The following is a 24,980-nucleotide window of genomic DNA, read 5'->3' as shown; positions in this document are numbered from 1 at the left end:
TGTCACTTGTTAAATCCACGTCAATTAGTGTAGATAAAGGGGAGGAGACGGGCTAAAGAAGGATTTTTAAGTCTTATGACAATTGGATTGTGTATGTTTGCCATTCAGAGGGTGAATGGGCAAGACAAAAGATTCAAGTGCCTTTGAACGGGGTATGGTATTGAATGTGTCAACAACTGCAGTGCTGCTGGGTTTTTCCACACGCAACAGTTTCCTGTGTGTATCAAGAATGGTCCACCACCCAAAGGACATCCAGCCAACTTGACACAACTGTGAGAAGCATTGGCGTCAACTTGTAGAGTCCATGCCCCGACGAATTGAGACTGTTTCTGAGGGCCGCAGGGGGTGCAACTCAATATTATGAAGGTGTTCCTAATGGTTTGTAGACTCGGTGAATGTGACCTCAGCAGGAATCGAACCCAAAACCCTGCCATTGCTAGCACCACATGCTTACCAACTGAGCCACACGGCACTTTCACTCCCTGTCCCTGTGTCTTCCCATGCAGGCCCAGACCTGCGGTGTCTATCTGTCCTGAGCTGCAGGCCCAGGTGTTACACTGCTACAAAGAGAACCAGCAGCAGACTCTCCACTGCTCCACCGTGGCCAAGGAGTACATGGATTGCATCCAAGCTGCCAAGAAGGTACGCAACAGTGTGTGTGTGTGTGTGTGTGAGAGAGAGAGAGAGGTCGACCGATTTAATCGGAATGGCCGATTTTAATTAGGGCCGTGTTCATAACAATCGGAAATCGGTATTTCTGGGCAACGATTTCCGATTATTTAAAAATAATTGTTATTTTTTTTATACCTTTTTAATTAACTAGGCAAGTCAGTTAAGAACACATTCTTATTTTCAATGACTGCCAATGACTGACAACTGCCTAGGAACTGTGGGTTAACTGCCTTGTTCAGGGGCAGAACGACAGATTTTCACCTTGTCAGCTCAGGGGTTCCAATCTTGCAACCGTACAGTTAATTAGTCCAACGCTCTAACCATTGCACTCCACGAGTAGCCTGCCTGTTACATGAATGCAGTTGAAGCGAAGGTAAGTTTAATGCTAGCTAGTAATTTATCTTTATAAAAAAACTATCATAATCACTAGTTATAACTACTGATCCAGTTTAGCAGGCAATATTAACCAGGTGAAATTGTGTCATTTCTCTTGCGGTCATTGCACACAGAGTCAGGGTATATGCAACAGTTTGGGTTGCCTGGCTCATTGCGAACTAATTTGCCAGAAATGTACGTAATTATGACATACATTGAAGGTTGTGCAATGTAACAAGAATATTTGGACTTAAGGATGCCACCCGTTAGATAAAATACCAAACGGTTCCGTATTTCACTGAAATAATAAATGTTTGGTTTTCGAAATTATAGTTTCCGGATTCTATCATATTAATGACCAAAGGCTCATATTTCTGTGTGTTATTAGGTTATAATTAAGTCTGATTTGATAGAGAAGTCTGACTGAGCAGCAGCAGGCCCGTAATCATTAATTCAAACAGTACTTTCATGCGTTTTGCCAGCAGCTCATCGCAAGCACAGCGCTGTTTATGACTTCAAGCCTATCAGCCTAATGGCTGGTGTAACCAATGTGAAATGGCTAGCTAGTTAGCTGGGTGTGCGCTAATACTGTTTCAAACGTCACTCGCTTTTAGATTTGGAGTAGTTATTCCCCTTGCGCTGCAAGGGCCGCGGCTTTTGTGGAGCGATGGGTAACGATGCTTTGAGTGTGGCTGTTGTCGATGTGTTCCTGGTCCGAGCCCAGGTAGGGGCGAGGAGGGGGACGGAAGCTATACTGTTACACTGGCAATACTATAGTGCCTATAAGAACATCCAATAGTCAAAGGTATATGAAATACAAATGGTATAGAGAGAAATAGTCCTATAAATACTATATTAACTACAACCTAAAACCTCTTACCTTTTGGATATTGAAGTCTCATGTTAAAAGGAACCACCAACTTTCCTATGTTCTCATATTCTGAGCAAGAAACTTAAACGTTAGCTTTTTTACATGGCACACATTTTTACATGGCACATATTGCATATTGGCACATATTACTTTCTTCTCCAACACTTTGTTTTTGCATTATTTAAACCAAATTGAATGTGTTTCATTATTTATTTGAGGCTAAATTTATTTGATTGATGTTTTATGTTAAGTTAAAATAAGTGTTAATTCAGTATTGTTGTAATTGTCATTATTACAAAGAAAAAAAATAGTCAGATTAATCGGTATCGGCTTTTTTGGTCCTCCAATAATCGCTATCGGCATTGAAAAATCATAATCGGTCGACCTCTAGAGTGTGTGTGGCGGGTGTGCTCTTCAGCTGTGCGTATGCATGCACTGGAGGGGTGTGTGTGTGTGTGTGTATTAACTAGTTTCTATCCATGTTTCCCTCAAACCATTCTAGAATCATGTTTTCATTGTGTCTGCCTTTCCCTAAAAATCCAAGAAGTGTTTCTTTACTTGCATTTTCCAATGTTGAGTTTTACTATTGAATACTGGAGTGTTGTGAAGGCTTAGGAGATGCATCGTCAATACAGAGCATGTCAGTATAATGAACTATGTGGTACAGGCATTATCAAAACTACATTTTACCAAATTGATTAACTTCACAGACGAATAAGCCACTTTATCGTTGACTGTAAATGCATTTGCATCATTTGAGCATTTTTTTTTTAATGTGCTGGTTCGAAGTCTCCAACTGTGCGCTGTGTTTTGGAACAATTTGATAGTGAAATGACACTTATTAGCATGGTAAAACCCATTTTGGCACTCTGTGCTTTTGAAATGCATTCTTTTCTCAGCCAATTCTATTCAGAAAGCATTTCAACAACATCGCGTTCCTCCTCAAAGTGCTCATATCTCCACTTCTTTCCATCAAAACCAAATAATGAATCAACCAATTTGCACATTGTTATTGGGACTGAAAAGCACTGATTTACTTCCAGGAAAAGATAAAAGAAACCAAACAACAATGGCTGCATTTGACGGTTTAAACTGACAATAAAGCAAAGGAAAGCACATTAAAAAAAAAGGCAATCAGTCATTTTTAGCTTGTATCAAAAGACCCATTCTGGATATTGAGATGAGAGTAGTTGTATTTTTGAAAAGGCTGTGTGTGTTTTTGTGTTATTGAGTGTTTTGAAGGAGTAGAAGCATGTTTAATACAAGCTGCTAGTTTAATTCCCGATTTCAGTATGGCATAACATTGAACCAGAGAGAAAGAAAGTGAAAGAGAGTGAGGGAAATTAAGACCGGGAGAGAGGCCTCAACCCTAATCAAAGATGAAATCTCTGTCTCTGACTCTGTCTCACCTCATGGAATGAGGGAATGAGGGAGCGGGAGGAGTATTGGCACTGAAAGCTTGGCTGCTGCAGTCCTATCTGGCTGTTAGCCAATAGGAATTGGCTTGGCGCCCACACGACCCTTGCGGGATGAAAAAGTAGTGATTCTCATCCCCGACCACTCACTCACTGACTCACCATATCGTAATGGGAGACGGATGAGGTTTTCACCATGGACAGTGGAGTAAGCCCAGATGTTATGTTATGGGGATGTATGACTTGGTTAGGGAGAAGATAATAGTGATTTCTATGTTGATATTCTCAACTGAACTGCACAGCAGAATACTTTACTGTAGTGACCTGTTGAAGGACATGGCAAGTTGGAAGCCAAATTACGTGTTGTCAAAGTGTGTGGCTTTATACAAAGTTTGAATAGTTCAGAGCAATGTACTGTAGCATTGCATATCATCTCTCTCTCTCGCTCTCTCTCTTTCTCCATTTCCTCTCTTTCTCACCTTCCCAATTTGTCCTCCAGCTCTGATCCACCAATTTTTGGACCTCCTTGCCTCTGTCACTTTTCATCAATCTCTTCTCCTCCACTTCCCTCCCTCTATCCCTCCCTCCTGATAAAGAAAAAACCTTTTCCGCTGTCCATCCCACCACACTTTGTCACATTAGTGAGTACATTAGCTTCGATTCGCTGCACCACCCACCAAGACATTCCCATTAGGCCTTGGCTAAGCTAGGTTCGCAAGTCTGTCTCCTGTTCTCAGTCATTTGAATGGTTCAGCAGCGTATGTTAGCTAAAGCTAACGTGTTAGCTGAGCTAAGGTGCTGGCTCTCAGGCCCCTGGGGGTAACCAAGCTGCCATTCAGCTTTCGACCCAGTTGTCCCCATTTTCAACATGGCGTCATGCTTGAGTTGGGCCATCTTCATTGCCGGTGGTACAGTAGCTCCCTTGTGTGTTCACCCATTTTTGGGAGAGGATAGTAAGTGATTGAATGGAGGAAAGAATGATTATTGGGGGCGGTCGAAGGCCCCCCTGACACACACTTTCATTTTGGAACTTTTTTTTTTTGTCTAGTCTTAGTAATTTTGACTTAAATGTCATTTTTTTGTCATTTTAATTATGATTTAGTCAAGTTATTGTCAAAAACAGTCGCCATTTTATTCAAATCACATTTGTATCGCCTCATTATACAACAGGTTGGTCTAATCTTGAATGCTGATTGGTTAAAACCACATTCCAGCCAGTGTCTTTTTCACAAGTTACCACCGGCTAAATCTATGACGTTAAAATGCCTATTTTCATCCGACTGCACAATCCAATGTCTCATCAGCCCAGCCAAGCAATTTATAAACTTGATCTCCACTATAAAAAGCATCTAGACATGATCTCACATTTATTATAGACTAACATTTAGTTTTCAACAGTGGAGATATTTATAAAGCTTGCTGTCGGTCTCTCTGACATTTGCAGTATTGTTTCAATATTCAAATTCGATCTCCAGCTGTCCCATGGTAATGAACGTGTCGGGACGAGACAAACAGGCTGGCAGCGTTTCTCAGCCAGTCGAAATCATGAATCAGCTGGCATCATTTTATGGATATATACAAAGAAATGTCAATTGTAAAAATGTAAAACGTGTGCAGCTAGTTTGCAATCTTTCAGTTTGAAGTGATTGTGTTACTGTGTTGTTGCCTCTGAACAACATTGTCCTGACGAGTGAGCACATTTTCTATTCCTAGCTCATTGTTACCCAAATAAATGTCTCTACAAAACAGCTTAAGCAAATGCTGCTACTTTTTTTTAAAAAAAAAAATATTAACCTTTTTTTTTTAACCTTTTTTTTTTCTCCCCAATTTCATGGGATCCAATTGTTAGTAGTTACTTTCTTGTCTCATCGCTACATATTAAGCAAATGTTGCTACTTTAAAAAATTATATATATTTTACCCCCTTTTTCTCCCCAATTTCATGGTATCCAATTGTTAGTAGTTACTATCTTGTCTCATCGCTACAACTCTTGTACGGGCTCGGGAGAGACGAAGGTCGAAAGCCATGCGACCTCCGAAACACAACCCAACCAAGCCGCACTGCTTAACACAGCGCGCATCCAACCCGGAAGCCAGCCGCACCAATGTGTCGGAGGAAACACGGTGCACCTGGAGACCTGGTTAGCGTGCACTGTGCCCGGCCCCTCACAGGAGTCACTAGTCCGCGATGAGACAACCCGGACGACGCTAGGCCAATTGTGCGTCGCCCCATGGACCTGCGACAGAGCCTGGGCTCAAACCCAGAGTCTCTGGTGGCACAGCTAGCACTGCGATGCAGTGCCTTAGACCACTGCGCAACCCGGGAGGCCCAAATGCTGCTACTTTGCTGTTATTCTGTCTGACGTGACTGTTCGTTGTAGTTGGCTAGCTAGCAAGCAAGGGATAAGAACGTTGCCAGCCAGTATAGCAATGGAACATTTAGAACGAACGACTGGACTATATCTTGTGGAAGGATGAAATAGTATGAATAAATTCATCCAAATAACGTTTTTAATTAAAAACAATTTTTATTTAATATGTTGGTAATGCCCTCGAAGCCGGTGTTTGGACGATATATAGGACTAGAACGTTGCCAGCCAGTATAGCAATGGAACATTTAGAATGAACGACAAGGTCGTGTCCATAGATACAGAACAAAAAGACTGAATCACTGGGTCGCGTCTCTAGCAACCGAACCGATAGAATGAACGACCTGCCGGCTTGGGTAGCAACCCTAGATTTGTCGGGACTATATCTTGTGGAAGGATGAATAAATTCATCCAAATAACGTTTGTAATTAAAAACTATTTTTATTTAATATGTTGGTAATGCCCTCAAAGCCGGTGTTTGGACGATATATTGGACTTTGTCTCGGGCTGAACAACACTAACTTCTCGGGCATTATCACTTAATTAACCTATAGCAGACACAATCATTGACTTCCGTGTCCACAGACATAGATAGCCTTGTCCGACCAACACATTTTTCTGCATAATATCATATCTTCCCAACAGCATAAATATGACAAACATATGTAATAATAATATATTAATCTACAACAATTATCTGTCCACGTAAATTCCTAATTCATCATACATAGATATATTACACAGAGATCATTTTGTCTCCTTTCGTTTCAGTCCAAATGAAATTAAAAATATTTTTTGTTTAGTTGTAGTTTTTTTCTGGGTCTATTAAGTCAGTTAGTCTTGTCAATTTCCACTGAAAAATAGGTAATATTTTAGTAACTAATTTTGTTGACGAAATTAACACTGCTGGCACATTCCGGGCTGCCTGACATGGTTAGTGCTTGGATGGGGGATCAAGTGGAGAACTGCTGTATTTATGGTTACAGCGTCTAAGGCACTGCATCTCGGTGCAAGAGGTGTCACTATAGTACCTGGTTCGTATCCAGGCTGTATCACATCAGGCCGGGATTGGGAGTCCCATATGGCGGCACACAATTGTCCCAGCGTCGTCCAGGTTTGGCCAGAGTAGGCCGTCATTGTAAATAAGAATTTGTTCTTAACTGACTTGCCCAGTTAATTGTCATGTATTTGTAGTCCTCTACAGAAGATATATATATATATATATACTGAACTGACTATGCACAGACTGTCAATCAAATGATGACAGCACATACAACAAAGTTGTCAGCTAAGATAGTGAAAATCTTCCACTCTACCTTTCTTCGGCAGTTACCAGGCCAACAAGTGCACAATTGTCCAACTTGTTTGAGTTCATGTGTTTCTCAGGGTTCAGTCCGCTGGCATTATTTGCAATGACATTTGTATTTTTTGTCAACGGTATTCCACCTCCGGGTGGATGGTGATAAAAGCTAAATACTCAGTAAAGCCACAGGTCTGTTGATAGTTTAAGCATACAAACCCCCCCCTAGAAGGCTATCCCTATAAACACGGATGCTTAATAGTTTGCTGGTGTAGGTGGGTACAGGTCAATGTTCTCTCCAATTCAATTACATTTTCCATTCATCAGTTTTTGTGACGGGGATACTGTGGTGCAAATGGTGCTCTGTTACCGAACAGAACTTGTATTGATGTCCTAACTCTCTTCAGCCACTTAATGTACCTGCAGCAATTATTAGGTTGGAAAGACTTGGGATGTTAAATGAATTGTCCCAGCCAAATACTTCATCTGAGCCCTCTCATTTAAATCATGCCATCTAATCATCCCATAACTGGAAATGGGTTCCAAAAACGTCTCACCTGTCCAACTCAATATGCGGTGAGCATTCTCTCACAAAATGGCTGCCAAGCTGCGTCACCCAGTTGGTGTCTACCAAGCTGGGCAGCCATTTTGGAGGTGACTCATCCCCACGGAGTGATACAGATCGTGAGTTACAAAAACCATTGCCTTCGGTGCAATTTCATAACATAACATTAGTTGCAGACAAAACAGTAGGCGTATAATTTTGTATATATATTTTTTTGGCTGAAGTGCTAGAAAAAGTAAAAACATTGCACTCTTTTCAGCTAAATGCATCCAACTAAAGAGAAACGGCAACGTTGGACACAACAATCGTCTGCTTTTGTGGTGGGCAACAATGTGTCGCTCGACACTCAAGCTCTCTCAGCATTGAAAACTTTGCCAGATAACTTTGGAGCTCTTTTGATAATTATTCTTTGGAGTGTTTAAGATATTTTAAAGTGGGCTCTTTCTTCACTACTCAGGCATGTTGAAAAGGAGGCTTACTACAAAATAAACGCTGCCTTTTCATCTCTTTGTCCGATTGATGTTTCCTCCATTCTGTGGACGTCTTTGAGTTCGTTCTGAAGGTTAGGACTGTCTGTCTGTCTGTCTGCTTCTGCTTGCCTGTCCGATGTCTGTAACTATCTCAAATTGTGTATTTATGCCTTTTCTCTTTGCTTGTCATTATCTCCATCTCTCTGTTCATCCCATTTCCTGTCACTGTGCTCTTTTATGTCATTGACAGACCTGTGATGATGAGGGCCTTGTCCCCCTTTTCCTCCTCCGTCCCCTCCCCTCGCTGTTCCATCCACAAAAGACAGAGAGGGCAATCCCGTGACGACCCTTCATGTGCCCAGCATTTTAAGTGTTTCCCGTCTTACCTCCTGTCACCTTCCCGTCGGTCGGTTATTGTCATGCATATGAGACCTTCTCATGGTGTGGGTCATAGGGAAATGTCAGTGGACCAAGGCGGTGGCTTATCGTTTCTTCCTCACATGAACCCTAGAGCGGCCATTTTTTTTTGGTCTGCTCGTTGCTTTTCTGAAAGCTGGGGAGACTGCGTCTTTTATGTTGTTCTTATTTCATGTGTCAGTGGGAGAGGTGCAGTCTTTCTTCTCTGTATTGGTTTTTACCTTCCCCAAGGATGGGTGTGGCAGGTGTGTGTGTGCATGTGCGTGCGTTTGTGTATACTTGTGCGCGTGCCTCAACATCGGCAAAGTAAAACTCCTATTCAAGAACGTCCTTTTTAAAATCATCACTTTAGCAAGAGGCATGTAGGACTCCTCCATAGTCAACGGCTAGCATAAACAGCACTTATAAAGCATGCTAATGCTAACGGCGAGGCCTTTGAAACCCCATCAGCTGCAGGTGGCAACGTCTGTCTATTTCACACACTTAACCCTTCACCTCTCTCCTGAATACAGCGTTTCAACACCGTTTACCGAATGTGAGTGTATCTGTAGTATGGAGCTGGATAAGTGGGTTTCCCAGTGCCACTCAGTATCTACTGTCATTAGGTGGGTAAGTGGGTTTCCCAGTGCCACTCAGTATCTACTGTCATTAGGTGGGTAAGTGGGTTTCACAGTGCCACTCAGTATCTACTGTCATTAGGTGGGTAAGTGGGTTTCACAGTGCCACTCAGTATCTACTGTCATTAGGTGGGTAAGTGGGTTTCACAGTGCCACTCAGTATCTACTGTCATTAGGTGGGTTTCACAGTGCCACTCAGTATCTACTGTCATTAGGTGGGTTTCACAGTGCCACTCAGTATCTATTGTCATTAGGTGGGTAAGTGGGTTTCACAGTGCCACTCAGTAGATACTGTCATTAGGTGGGTAAGTGGGTTTCACAGTGCCACTCAGTAGATACTGTCATCAGGTGGGTAAGTGGGTTTCACAGTGCCACTCAGTAGATACTGTCATTAGGTGGGTAAGTGGGTTTCACAGTGCCACTCAGTAGATACTGTCATTAGGTGGGTAAGTGGGTTTCACAGTGCCACTCAGTAGATACTGTCATTAGGTGGGTAAATGGGTTTCACAGTGCCACTCAGTAGATACTGTCATTAGGTGGGTTTCACAGTGCCACTCAGTAGATACTGTCATTAGGTGGGTTTCACAGTGCCACTCAGTAGATACTGTCATTAGGTGGGTTTCACAGTGCCACTCAGTAGATACTGTCATTAGGTGGGTTTCACAGTGCCACTCAGTAGATACTGTCATTAGGTGGGTTTCACAGTGCCACTCAGTAGATACTGTCATTAGGTGGGTTTCACAGTGCCACTCAGTAGATACTGTCATTAGGTGGGTTTCACAGTGCCACTCAGTAGATACTGTCATTAGGTGGGTTTCACAGTGCCACTCAGTAGATACTGTCATTAGGTGGGTTTCACAGTGCCACTCAGTAGATACTGTCATTAGGTGGGTTTCACAGTGCCACTCAGTAGATACTGTCATTAGGTGGGTTTCACAGTGCCACTCAGTAGATACTGTCATTAGGTGGGTTTCACAGTGCCACTCAGTAGATACTGTCATTAGGTGGGTTTCACAGTGCCACTCAGTAGATACTGTCATTAGGTGGGTTTCACAGTGCCACTCAGTAGATACTGTCATTAGGTGGGTTTCACAGTGCCACTCAGTAGATACTGTCATTAGGTGGGTTTCACAGTGCCACTCAGTAGATACTGTCATTAGGTGGGTTTCACAGTGCCACTCAGTAGATACTGTCATTAGGTGGGTTTCACAGTGCCACTCAGTAGATACTGTCATTAGGTGGGTTTCACAGTGCCACTCAGTAGATACTGTCATTAGGTGGGTTTCACAGTGCCACTCAGTAGATACTGTCATTAGGTGGGTTTCACAGTGCCACTCAGTAGATACTGTCATTAGGTGGGTTTCACAGTGCCACTCAGTAGATACTGTCATTAGGTGGGTTTCACAGTGCCACTCAGTAGTGCCACAGTGCCACTCAGTAGATACTGTCATTAGGTGGGTTTCACAGTGCCACTCAGTAGATACTGTCATTAGGTGGGTTTCACAGTGCCACTCAGTAGATACTGTCATTAGGTGGGTTTCACAGTGCCACTCAGTAGATACTGTCATTACTGGTGGGTTTCACAGTGCCACTCAGTAGATACTGTCATTAGGTGGGTTTCACAGTGCCACTCAGTAGATACTGTCATTAGGTGGGTTTCACAGTGCCACTCAGTAGATACTGTCATTAGGTGGGTTTCACAGTGCCACTGTCAGTAGATACTGTCATTAGGTGGGTTTCACAGTGCCACTCAGTAGATACTGTCATTAGGTGGGTTTCACAGTGCCACTCAGTAGATACTGTCATTAGGTGGGTTTCACAGTGCCACTCAGTAGATACTGTCATTAGGTGGGTTTCACAGTGCCACTCAGTAGATACTGTCATTAGGTGGGTTTCACAGTGCCACTCAGTAGATACTGTCATTAGGTGGGTTTCACAGTGCCACTCAGTAGATACTGTCATTAGGTGGGTTTCACAGTGCCACTCAGTAGATACTGTCATTAGGTGGGTTTCACAGTGCCACTCAGTAGATACTGTCATTAGGTGGGTTTCACAGTGCCACTCAGTAGATACTGTCATTAGGTGGGTTTCACAGTGCCACTCAGTAGATACTGTCATTAGGTGGGTTTCACAGTGCCACTCAGTAGATACTGTCATTAGGTGGGTTTCACAGTGCCACTCAGTAGATACTGTCATTAGGTGGGTTTCACAGTGCCACTCAGTAGATACTGTCATTAGGTGGGTTTCACAGTGCCACTCAGTAGATACTGTCATTAGGTGGGTTTCACAGTGCCACTCAGTAGATACTGTCATTAGGTGGGTTTCACAGTGCCACTCAGTAGATACTGTCATTAGGTGGGTTTCACAGTGCCACTCAGTAGATACTGTCATTAGGTGGGTTTCACAGTGCCACTCAGTAGATACTGTCATTAGGTGGGTTTCACAGTGCCACTCAGTAGATACTGTCAGTAGGTGGGTTTCACAGTGCCACTCAGTAGATACTGTCAGTAGGTGGGTTTCACAGTGCCACTCAGTAGATACTGTCAGTAGGTGGGTTTCACAGTGCCACTCAGTGTATATATAGTCATTAGGTGGGCAAGTGGGATGTTGGAACTAGCATGTAGAATCATTGGCATTATTCAGGGGTGGGGATGGTGTAGACGTCACAGTTATGGGGATATGAACACTCGTGCAGGTGTGTGTGTGTGCGCGCACACGCATCTCTGTGTGTTTGTGTTGAGACTCACCATTTTTGCCTCATCCAGGTAACCTGAATAGCTGGTCTGATTGAATAAGGCCAGACTTTAGCCGTGACCCAATAATATTTGTACACACCTCACCAGTGGCTTCCAACTCACCTATTAAGAAACCACTGCCCTCGGCTGATAAAATAAATAGAACGATTAAAATAAGTGACGGGGGGAGGAGAGAGAGCTGGATTTCTTAGTAGATGTTGAATAAAAAGAGTGGCGAGTTGACTTTAGGATCATGTGGATTTCTGGGATAGCTTCATGTAGGTGTTCCCTATGAGGTTATTCAAAGGGTGAGTGGACAGTACCAGTCAAAGGTTTGGACACACCTACTCATTCGATGTTTTTTATTTATTTTTTACTATTTTCTACATTGTAGAATAACTGTGAAGGCATCAAAACTATGAAATAACACATATGGAATCGTGTAATAACCAAAAACGTGTTAAAGAAATCAAAATATATTTTAGATTCTTCAAAGTTGCCACCCTTTGCCTTGATGACAGCTTTGCACACTCTTGGCATTCTCTCAACCAGCTTCACCTGAAATGCTTTTCCAACAGTCTTGAAGGAGTTCCCACATATTATGAGAACTTGTTGGCTGCTTTTCTATCACTCTGCGGTCCAACTCATCCCAAACCATCTCAATTGGGTTGAGGTCAGGTCATCTGATGCAGCACTCCCATCACCGACAGTGTCACCAGCAAAGCACTATCACACCTCGTCCTCCATGCTTCACTGTGGGAACCAGACATGTCGGAGATACTCCGTTCACCTACTCTGCGTTTCACAAAGACATGGCTGTTGGAACCAAAAATCTTAAATTTGGGCTCATCAGACCAAAGGACAGATTTTCACCGGTCTAATGTCCATTGCTCGTGTTGCTTGGCTCAAGCAAGTCTCTTCTTCTTATTGTTCTTTAGTAGTGGTTTCTTTGCAGCAATTCGACCATGAAGGCCTGATACACGCAGTTTCCTTTGAGCAGTTGATGTTGAGTTGTGTCTCTTACTTGAACTCTGAAGCATTTATTTGGACTGCAATTTCTGAGGCTGGTAACTCCAATGAACTTATCCTCTGCAGCAGAGGGAACTCTGGGTCTTCCTGTGGCTGTCCTCATGAGGTTCAGTTTCATCAAAGCTCTTGATGTTTTTTGTGACTGCACTTGAGGAAACGTTCAAAGTTCTTGACATTTTCCAGATTGACTGACCTTCATGTCTGAAAGTAATGATGGACTGTCATTTCTCTTTTCTTATTTGAGTTCTTGCCATATTATGGACTTGGTCTTTTACCAAATAGGGCTATCTTCTGTATACCAACCCTAGCTTGTCACAACGCAACTGATCGGCTCAAACGCAATAAAAAAGAAAGAAATTACACAAATTAACTTTTAACAAGGCACACCTGTTAATTGAAAAGTGTTCCAGGTGACTACCTCATGAAGCTGGTTGAGAGAATGCCAAGAGTGTGCAAAGCTACCATCAAGGCAAACGGTGGCTACTTTGAAGAATCTCATATAATATATTTTGATTCACACTTTTTTGGTTACTACATGACTCCATATCTGTTATTTCGTAGTTTTTACATCTTCACTATTTTCTACAATGTAGAATAACTTGTACTGCAGGTATAGATTTGGTTCTTTTTTGATTAAAAAAAAAAATATTCTGAAACTACATATTATACTCATTACTGTATACTCTTGCTTACTATCATTACATGTACTTGAATGGGTATGTATACAACTAGTTTTCTTCAAGGCCACAGCAGAGCTTGATTTTCTTCTCCAGCCCTCTAGCATTCGTTCTTTCATTTGGTCATTTGTTTGTTTTGTTTGTTTGTTTCGGTGTTTGTTCATTCAGTCATTCATTCAGTCATTTGTTCATTCTCTCCCCTTTCTCTATTCCCCTCCCCTGTATTCAGCCTTAACTCCATTGTTTCTCTATCTCATTCACAGTGGGTGTAGCAGTAACTTTACGAGTGGTATCAAACCAAGGATCACCATTCCATGAAAAACTGCAGTTCGGCTCATCTGTGGCCTAGTGGCTAGTGCTAACACAAGGCCTCAAATGTGTGTGTTCTTGCGTGGCATGAGTGCATCCATGCATGTGCATCCATGCATGTGCATGTGTGTATGAACACTACAGGATACAAATGGCCAACAGATTGCAGACAGTGCCCCCTTTTATCAATCCCCTTCATATGTAAGTGCAATAAGTGGACTAGGTTTTCTGTTACTGTTTGTCTCTCATGGGTTTCAGATGGTATTTATACAGCACAATGACAGAGAGGAGGAAAAAGAGGAGGAAAAGAGCGAGCCTGTCTGCCTGTGTCTGTCTGCCGCCACTCATATGATAAATTCATCCCCGTTCAGGACAAGGAGCACAGTAGAACACTCAAGCCAATACACACACGCACTCTATCAGTCACACCACGACAGTATGCAATCCATACTGAAACCTATGAACAGCCATCTCCTTAATGTATGATTCTCAGTCGGGTAATTGCATGTCATGTGATCAGGCCATTCATTTAGATGGGTGGTGATGATCTGTGTGACTGTAGGATGGTGATGAAGCAAGCGCATGCACTCACACGCATGCACTCACACGCATGCACACACGCGCATGCACGCACACACAGACACACAAACGCTAAAAGGTTCTACATGGTTAGGACTGTGGTGGTCACGAAATTTCGTCAGCTGGTGATTGTCAAGCAAATAACTGTCGGTCTCACGGTAATTGACCGTAAATGAACATAAACACATTTGGCATCTTCAGGATTCTACACACAGCCAACAAACCACTGATGCAAACCTTTGGAACATCTACATTTTAGAAAGTCTAATAAATCCATGTAATATAGCCTAAACCCTCACAATAAAGTCATTATTTATTTGAGACAAGTCTAAAGAAAAATAATATGAAGGAAATGTAGTCTATTTCAGTCTATATTCAAGAACAGAATAGCATACTCTGAGTTGTCCTTATGTTAAGTCCTGATCTGGCTATACCATACGGGTGTAGACTACACTAGCTCATTTAGCAGACAAGATTTGCTTAGAATTCCGTGGTATTATTTTATATTAAGAATACAATTGAACAAAGCTGAATGAAATAGAAAGGATATTTGCTTCAAACGATTTGAGAGCGTGCCCACATGGGGCTATTCTGTGTTGAGTGGTTAACAAAGAAATAGGTACTCCTATATGCTTCATTTAGAGTTACTAATATAACTTTAGTTGTTCTACAAACGTTGGGCTGTATGTTTTGATTTTCAATACATTGTCAGGCTGCATGATTACGACTAATTATGATTTGAAAAAAGTAGCTTGAAAGGCATGAGCTCTGCTTAGTTTTTTTGGCGCAGGCTGTACACACTTCATCAGTCTCTCATTCACAATTTGAGAAGCACTTGATAATGCCTCGAGTTTTCCAGCAGCATACCCTTTGTGTGGCCATAATGCCCCCTAAAAATACCCATGCGTTTTGCAGCCCTTCTCACTGAGTGCTGCCTGCTCCGAAGCATCTCATCTCACTCATCACGTGATCTTGTTGGAGAGCTGTGTGAGTGAGATGAAGTGCTTTGGAGCAGGCAGCACTCGCAGGCCACAAGTGAAGACAGACACATCGGGGACGCAACTGCGTGCGTCCTTATTCAATTCAGATGTGCATATTGAAGATATTGGAAGAACTGTCCACATGTACTTTTTGTCAGCCAATAAGATGAGTAGGCTTTACGAACAGCAAAAGCACTAGCCTATGTCAATCTACTATCCCCATTTACAAAAGTTGACCTATTCTGTGCGAGAAATAAATATTCCAAACATAGTTGTGGGATGCAATGGATCACAAATTAATACAACATTTTTACACAGAGGCTGATGCAACAGACCGTTTAGCTTAAAATGTTTTTAAAACTATTAGGCTATTTATTAACATTTATAAGCGCAGCAATGCGCACACGGCAGTATGCAATGAGCACAAATGTTCCATTTGGAGAAAACGCCATTATCAAAAGTGACCGCAAATGCGATTATGCATGTAAAGGTGTATTTTTATGGTGAAACTTGAAACTCACGTGCTGCGTATAAATATGCCAGTTCGTCTCTACATCCCTTGTAAAGCTGATTTAAAGTGCTTAATTTTAAGAAGTTAGTTGGTCACTTTAGTTGTGATTACAAACCTTATCAAAACATATAGGCCTATGGGCTAGGCTACATGAGGTGTGTGACTATGATTAGAAAAAGTCACAAAAAAAGGCCATGTTTCTTGCCCTAAGCTGGGCATCATTCACAAGTGGTAATATATAATACTTGTGATAATATATAATTCACAAGTGATCGACTAATATTGTCACCCATCAGACTATTCTTGTCTTCACATATATTATTTAGTATATGTCATCTCTGCACTTAAATTTCAAATGGAGGACTCTTTTCCTGTGGTTCATTTTCATGCCAACCAGGTAGGATATACTCCTGTTGTAAAGATAAGCAACATCACAACACTGGGGCCAAGCTTCCTGGCATCCAGGACCAAAATACTAGGGGGTGTCAGAGGAAAGCCCTAAAATTGTCAGAGACTCCAGTCACTGAAGTCATAGACTTTTTTTCTCTGCTAACTCAGGGCAAGCGGTACCGGAGCGCCAAGTCTAAGTCCAATTGGCTCCTTAACAGCTTCTACCCCCAAGGCATAAGACCTCTGAACAATTAATAAAATGGCCACCGGACTATTACATTGACCCCCAGCTACTCGCTGTTTATTATCTATGCACAGTCACTTCACCCCTACTTACATGTACAAATGACCTCGACTAACCTGTACCCCCGCACATTGACCCGGTACCCCCTGTATATAGCCTTATTGTAATGTGTTACTTTTTATAATTGTTTTACTTTATTTGGTAAATATTGGTAACTCTTTCTTGAACTGCACTGTTGGTTAAGGGCTTGTAATTAAGCATTTCACGGTAAGGTCTACATGTTGTATTCGGCGCAAGTGACAAAGTTGGATTTTATTTGAATATTTGCTTAAAATATTTGGCGACTAATTTCCTAAAATTATCCGCTGCCATTGTCGCAAACCGTATTACTAGTCTGTTCAACCTCTTTGTGTCGTCTGAGATTCCTAAAGATTGGAAAGCGGCCGCGGTCATCCCCCTCTTCAAAGGGGGAGACACTCTAGACCCAAACTGTTACAGACCAATATCCATCTTGCCCTGCCTTTCTAAAGTCTTCGAAAGCCGAGTGATCAAACAGATCACAGACCATCTCAAATCCCACCGTACCTTCTCCGCTATGCAATCTGGTTTCCGAGCTGGTCACGGGTGCACCTCAACCACGCTCAAGGTCCTAAACGATATCATAACCATCATCGATAAATAACAGTACTGTGCAGCCATCTCCATTGACCTGGCCAAGGCTTTCGACTCTGTTAATCACCGTATTCTTATCGGCAAACTCAACAGCCTTGGTTTCTCTAATGACTGCCTCACCTGGTTCACTAACTACTTCTCAGATAGAGTTCAGTGTGTCAAATCGGAGGGCCTGTTGTCCGTACCTCTGGCAGCCTCTATGGGGGTGCCACAAGGTTAAATTCTCGGCTGACTCTTTTCTCTGTATATATCAATTATGTCGCTCTTGCTGCGGGTGATTCTTTGATCCACCTCTACGCAGACGACACCATGCTGTATACATCTGGCCCTTCCTTGGACACTGTGTTAACTAACCTCCAAACGAGCTTCAATGCCATACAACCCTCCTTCTGTGGCCACCAACTGCTCTTAAACGCTAGTAAAACTAAATGCATGCTCTTCAACCGATCGCTGCCCGCCCACCTAGCTTCACTACTCTGGACAGTTCTGACTTAGAATATGTGGACAACTACAAATACCAAGATGTCTGGCTAGACTGTAAACTCCTTCCAGACTCACATTAAGCATCTCCAATCCAAAATTATATCTAGAATTGGCTTCCTATTTCGCAACAAAGCCTCCTTCACTCATGCTGCCAAACATACCCTCGTAAAACTGACTATCCTGCCGATCCTTGACTTCGGCGATGTCATTTACAAAATAGCCTCTGACACTACTCAGCAAACTGGATGTAGTCTATCACAGTGCCATCTGTTTTGTCACCAAAGCCCCATATTCTACCCGCCATTGCGACCTGTATGCTCTCGTTGGCTGGTCCTCGCTGCATATTCGCCGGGAAACCCACTGGCTCCAGGTCATCTAAAAGTCTTTGCTAGGTAAAGCTCCGCCTTATCTCAGCTCACTGGTCACCAAAGGAACACCCATGCACTCCAGCAGGTATATTTCACTGGTCATCCCCAAAGCCAACACCTCCGCATTGTTCCGCCTTTCCTTCCAGTTCTCTGCTGCCAATGACTGGAACGAATTGCAAAAATCACAGAAGTTGGAGACTTATACCTCCCTCACTAACTTCAAGCATCGGCTGTCAGAGCAGCTTACCGATCACTGCAGCTGTACACAGCCCATCCAACCAACTACCTACCTCATCCCCGTGTATACATGTTTTCTACTCTTTTGCACAGCAATCTTTCTACTTGCACATCCACATCTGCACATCTATCACTTCGGTGCTAATTGCTAAATTGTAATTATTTTGCCACTATGGCCTATTAATTGCCTTACCTCCTTACTTCATTTGCACACACTGTATACAGATTTTCTATTGTGTTATTGACTGTACATTTGTTTATTCCCATGTGTCACTCTGTTTTTGTTCCACTGCTGTGCTTTATCTTGGCCAGATCGCAATTGTAAATGAGAACTTGTTCTCAATGGCCTACCTGGTTAAATTTAAAAAATATTATGAAAGTTGACAAATATAGTAGGCCTAGCGTATAGAAAGTGATGGGATCCTCCTTTTTTTAGTAGAGGTCATCACTCTGTTTTCTCATGCAATTACATAGCCTATAGAAATGTTGTGCACCTTGAGCTCATGGGCTCTCATGAAGTGTTTTGATTAGATTTTCGATTACATTTGCGTTGATGTCAGAGTGATTTAGAGGGACAATAGAGTGTGGAGTACCAGGCAGTTAGCAAGTTTGGTAGGCTACTAATGACATCAGCAGCATCAGAGCTTGGAGAAGTCTAATTACCGTGACTAAACGGTAACGTGGAATTTGACTGCCTTCCTGAATCGTGACCACCGGTGTGGCGGTAATACGGCCACCACAACAACCCTATGCATGGTTAATCTGACGTCTGCAGTGGCTGTGGAGCATTTACTGCGATACAGCCACTGCAGAAGTCAGGGCATTTATACTTCTTGCACTTCACTGAGCAGAGCTGTTGTCAAGGAAGTGAATCTGTATTTTTACTGGACCTCGCACCCACATCTACCGTCAACCTATCATGTCTATGCGGAGCCCTCCGCATTGTTCCAAAATTTGGGAGGCACACGGCAATGCGGTAAGGAGCTCAATTTGGCCCCTCATACCTCTAGAGGCTCCGCAATTGAGTCACACCCTCCATACGGTGCCTGCGACCACATTTTCAGATAGAGTGAATTGGCTTTTACACACATGCTTCAAATCAAATCAAATCAAATTTTATTTGTCACATACACATGGTTAGCAGATGTTAATGCGAGTGTAGCGAAATGCTTGTGCTTCTAGTTCCGACAATGCAGTAATAACGAGCAAGTAATCTAACTAACAATTCCAAAAAAAAACTACTGTCTTATACACAGTGTAAGGGGATAAAGAATATGTACATAAGGATATATGAATGAGTGATGGTACAGAGCAGCATAGGCAAGATACAGTAGATGATATCGAGTACAGTATATACATATGAGATAAGTATGTAAACCAAGTGGCATAGTTAAAGTGGCTAGTGATACATGTATTACATAAGGATGCAGTCGATGATATAGAGTACAGTATCAACGTATGCATATGAGATGAACAATGTAGGGTAAGTAACATTATATAAGGTAGCATTGTTTAAAGTGGCTAGTGATATATTTACATAATTTCCCATCAATTCCCATGATTAAAGTGGCTGGAGTAGAGTCAGTGTCATTGACAGTGTGTTGGCAGTAGCCACTCAATGTTAGTGGTGGCTGTTTAACAGTCTGATGGCCTTGAGATAGAAGCTGTTTTTCAGTCTCTCGGTCCCAGCTTTGATGCACCTGTACTGACCTCGCCTTCTGGATGACAGCGGGGTGAACAGGCAGTGGCTCGGGTGGTTGATGTCCTTGATGATCTTTATGGCCTTCCTGTAGCATCGGGTGGTGTAGGTGTCCTGGAGGGCAGGTAGTTTGCCCCCGGTGATGCGTTGTGCAGACCTCACTACCCTCTGGAGAGCCTTACGGTTGAGGGCGGTGCAGTTGCCATACCAGGCGGTGATACAGCCCGCCAGGATGCTCTCGATTGTGCATTCAGCCAATGGCATGTGTGGTGTCTCCTTTTCATCTGTCATCATCATCACTGTCTCCAGCCAAGGTCACCTCTACTTGTGTGAATGGCCTGATGGTCGGTCTCTCTCTTCCCACAGTACTGTAACCAACTGTTGTGGTTCAAAGCACTGTGAATGCGTTTATCTTAACATGTTATTCAGGACTGGTAACTTCTACCATTTGGATTTAATTGATGACTTACTAATGGTAACTGACTGAATATGTAACTTGCATAGTATCTGATTCACTAACTGATTACAAGTGTATAATGGACTTACTATCTGATTCACTAAATTACTGGCTATTTCCTGAATGAGTTTGTGACTGACTTGACTATCTGGCAGATTGGCTAATTGACTGACTGAATTAATACAGTGGGCTCCAAAATTACTGCCACCTCTGACTGGCAATGCACAAACAATACTTAAAAAATATAAACAATACAATTATAAAGAGAAACTCAAAATACCAACATGTGTGAAATACTGTGAAATACTGTACTTTATTTTAACCCACCAAAATCATTTATTGATTTAATTCCAAATCATGGTATCACAATGAATGGCACCCTTAAAGATTATTGCAGATAACATCTACCAAAATTAAACCAGTAATTAAATTCCACTTATTTAAGGAACTATATTGAGCCATTACATCGTTTTCCTGTTTCACCAGGGTATAAAAATTAGGTAACACGCATGCAATATCCCTTTGTCATCCAACATCATGAAGAAATCAAAAGAACTGGCAGTTCGAAAGAGACAGATGGTCGTAGGCCTTCATAAATCTGGTAATGGCTACAAGAAGATCCACAAACGATTGAATATACCACTGAGCACTGTCAGGGCAATTATGAAAAAAATTCTAAAGATATGGAACAGTTGTAAACCTCACGGATAGAGGACGCAAATGCATTTTGCCCCCAGGATAGGGAGGAGGATGGTGAGAGAAGCAACAAAATCCCCAAGAATCGCTGTGAAAGAATTCCAGGCCTTGGTGGCGTCTTGGGGTCACCGGGTTTTAAAAATGCAGCATCAGACGCCACCTCCACAACCACAGGCTCTTTCGAAGGGTTGCCAGAAGAAAACCCTTTCTGGCCCCAAGACAGACTCAAGCGCTTGGAGTTTGCCAAACGTCATTTAAAATATGACTGGAAGAAGGTGCTCTGGTCAGATTAGACAAATGTAACGTTTTGGTTCGATACAGCATCGACATGTTTGGCGTCGAAACAGAGATTCATACAAGGAGAGGCACCTCATACCCACGGTGAAATATGGTGGTGAGTCAATGATGTTTTGGTGCTCTTTTAATTCCAGAGATCCAAGGGCACTGGTTAAGATTGATGGCATAATGAATTCCACCAAGTATCAGGCAATTTTGGCTGACAATCTGGTTGCCTCTGCCAGAAGGCTGGGACTTTGCCGTAGGTGGACTTTCCAACAAGACAATGACCCGAAACATACCTCAAGATCCACACAGAAATGGTTCTGTGACAACAAAATCAATGTTCTGCCATGGCCATCTCAGTCGCCGGACATCAATCCAATCTAAAACCTGTGGGCTGAGTTGAAGAGGGGAGTTGATAAGCTCAAACTCAAGAATGTGAAGGATCTTGAAAGGATCTCCATAGACGAATGGTCCAAAATCCCTCCAAATGTTTTCCTTAACCTCATCAAACATTACAGCAAAAGACTCCATGCTGTTATCCTTGCAAGAGGCGGTTGCACGAAGTACTAAATGAGGAGTGACAATAATTATGTAACCTTTGATTTTGGTGAAATTTATTTGGTATTAAATAATTGTATGATTTTGGTGGGTTCCATTGAGACATTAATAAAGTACAGTATTTCTCACATGTTGGTATTTTGAGTTTCTCTACAATTATATTGTTTATTTTAAGTATTGCATGTGCATTGCCAATCAGGGGTGCCAGATATTTTGGGGCCTACTGTAAATGACTGGCTGGATGGTTTGCTGGTGACTGACGGACTGGTTCTGAGAGAATCTGTTAGTGCAGACAAGAGAAGACAGATATTGATTTTCCTTTCTATTATTTTAGTTTTTCCGAGAGAAAAGCCAGTGAGTCAGTGAAGTGTGTGTGTGTGTGAGACTGCGTGCGCTATTGCCTATCAGCCTGTGACTGTACCTATTATCAGATAAGTCTAAAAAAGGATTGGATAGGTATTAGCAATAAGGCTATAACTCCCACCTTTGATGGGCAAGGTGGAATTGTCATTTTCACCATATTGCTTACAATATTTCTTTCAGAAGTACATGGGGGTAGGGTTTAGGGGTTTATTGTGGATAGGGCGAGTATACAGTAGCTCATATGCAATGGTGTAGTGGAGGATAAATGCCGTTGATGCATCTTATTTTGCGCAAACGTTTACCTACCTTTCGCATTGAAAAAATGCATTCAAAGTATAGGGAGTGTTACTTTACTCTACTACTTTACTGTGAACAGCGATCAGCATTTATCCACCTGTATTTTATGGCTATGGGTTGTAGTGTGTGTGTGTGTGTGTGTGAACGTAGTCATTACTCACAGTCTGTGGTGAGCTAGAGAGCTTTTGTTTTCTTTTGGAGTCTTGGCGGAACACCTATGTAGCATCAACCTGTTTGAGGGAGTGTGTTAGGGTGGAGGGGAGGACTACAATTTCTTACCGTTTGAATGAGCGTGTAAGTACATTGTGAGTATATGATAACATCTTTGTGATTTTGCGTCGTTTGTGTCTTTGCCCATGTCTGTAGACTGAATGACTGACGGTCACTTGCTGTGCCTTGTCCACAGACCCTGCTGATAAACCACGGTTGAGAAAGAACAAGAAACCAAAGAAGAGAAGGAAGGCGCGGGGGAGGAGAAGGAGAGCAGCACATCCATCTTCCCCCATCACTTTAAATCACCCTCCATTTTCTGTCTAAACTAATCCAACTGGGCCCAACTCCACTCGGACTGAATCCAGCACTACCTACCACTATACCTACCGCATGCCTTCTCTCCCTTTTTCCATGTCCTTGTTTTGGAGTGTATTATCTTGATTTGTCATCTGTAGTGCATTGTCTTGATTTATTTTGAAATTGCACTGGCACATCCTTCAGGGCTCAAATAAATCCTTCCAATCCTGACAAAATGAGATTGAAGATGGCTCTTTGTCGCGCTGCACCTCCTGACGTTAATGCCCCACACTCGGGGTGCCTCCTACCCACAATGCGCGGCTTGATTGCACGGTGCTCATGGTTTCATTAAACAGCTGGCGTCCTTAAGCCGACTCTATGGAGATACCAAGGGAGACTCTGTGTGTGTGTGTGTGGGTGGGGGGAGGGAGGGATTAGTTTAAGATTTATGGAAGATTAGTTAGTAGCTAAGAAAAAGTCATATTTTATAATGCAGATGTAGAATGTAGGACGGTGATTATTCTGGAGCACCAGTTTTCATTTCAAGCCTTGCATAGTTATGTTCAATTGGTAAGGTAAATGACCTAATGATATGGGTATCGGATAAACTCGGGGGTGGGAATGTCCGGTGTTCTCCGTTGCGGACTACTGTCAAAAATAAATAGTCGAGGTACACCGGTAGAACATGAGCATATCACAATAATTAAAACAAAGATTTAGGCTATTACACCATTTATCATTACTGCCTGTCGGCAGCATGAAAAAAATGTGCAAATGGACTTGAAAACCGGTGGTATAGGCTACGCTCCAAACTGCGGTGTGGATCGATGTACAATATTTTATGCCAAAGCAGAGCTGATTGGCTGGGGCCAAGACAGACAGCAGTGGACCCATCAATCAAGTGAGGCTACAGATGTGCCTAATGACAATCACCGAATAACATAACACTTGTTGGTGTTTTAATAGACGTCTTTTTCCATTCATTAAATGGCAGGTGCACCGTGCACTTTCAGATGCTGGAATTTCTTTGGAGTGGACGAACGGGTGCAGGTAGCCTACGTTTTCAAGTGATTTGTTTGAAAACATCAGGACTGGTTGTGTTCATGCCACACTAAAAGGTCATACATTTTTACAGTTAAATGTCATGTCTTTTCAATTAGGCCCATAAAAAAAAGCATGCACACATAGGAGGTACCGTAACGGGATTTTTTTTTTAAATCGACTTTCACCCCTGGATAACCTGACGCCATTGTGTGTGAGTTGGAATTACACACCTCTAGGATCGATTGTGAGAACTACTTGCTTTCTCTCCTTTTCATCTGTTCTCTACCCCTTCCTATTCCTTTAACATATCCTGTTTTTTTCCCTCACTCAATCAATCACAGGTCCCCAACCCTCTCAATCCCTATGGCTTTATCCCCAAGAGGATACTAGTGCCACTACCTACAATACCTGTGTGTGTGTCTTGCAGCCTCATATTGTCCCTTTTCCACTGTTACCATGGTTACGGGCAGTGCGCTAGCGGCAAAGCAAGGTGTGGTGGAACCTTGAAGATAACCCTTAGGGTCATCCTGCAGAGAGGCTCAACTAGGTACAGCTGACAGCCCTATACAATACTGCAACATTCAACACACACTCGCACACCATTGCTGAAATCTCACTCCACATATCCATTGTCTGGAAGAATTGCGTGTGTATGTGTGCGTTTCCACTCAAATTCACAACTACACACTAGGGTTTCCGGTATAAAAATGTGGGCCAGACATTTCACCGGAAGCATTTTCAATTACTGGACATTTAAATTTACTGGATCGATATGCATTGGTTGCACAAC

The 24,980-nt window shown here is 42.5% G+C and overlaps 1 protein-coding gene across 2 annotated transcripts in view; it reads left to right on the top strand.

Annotated features, from left to right (window-relative positions):
- Window positions 1-23,382, top strand: part of chchd6b (coiled-coil-helix-coiled-coil-helix domain containing 6b) — a 63,956-nt gene extending 40,574 nt beyond the window's left edge. For both annotated transcript variants that reach the window (XM_024372911.2, XM_024372920.2), the window contains 2 exons: window positions 507-642; window positions 23,043-23,382. In XM_024372911.2, coding sequence (XP_024228679.1) covers window positions 507-642; window positions 23,043-23,066 — 160 coding nt within the window. In that variant the 3' untranslated portion in view covers window positions 23,067-23,382. The remainder of the gene's footprint in view (window positions 1-506; window positions 643-23,042) is intronic.
- The last annotated feature ends 1,598 nt before the right edge of the window (window positions 23,383-24,980 follow it).

Source organism: Oncorhynchus tshawytscha, linkage group LG02, assembly GCF_018296145.1.
Source record: "Oncorhynchus tshawytscha isolate Ot180627B linkage group LG02, Otsh_v2.0, whole genome shotgun sequence".
In the NCBI taxonomy this organism is placed as follows: domain Eukaryota; kingdom Metazoa; phylum Chordata; class Actinopteri; order Salmoniformes; family Salmonidae; genus Oncorhynchus; species Oncorhynchus tshawytscha.
Note: the sequence above shows the minus strand (reverse complement) of the source record. Positions and strands in the feature narration are given on the sequence as shown.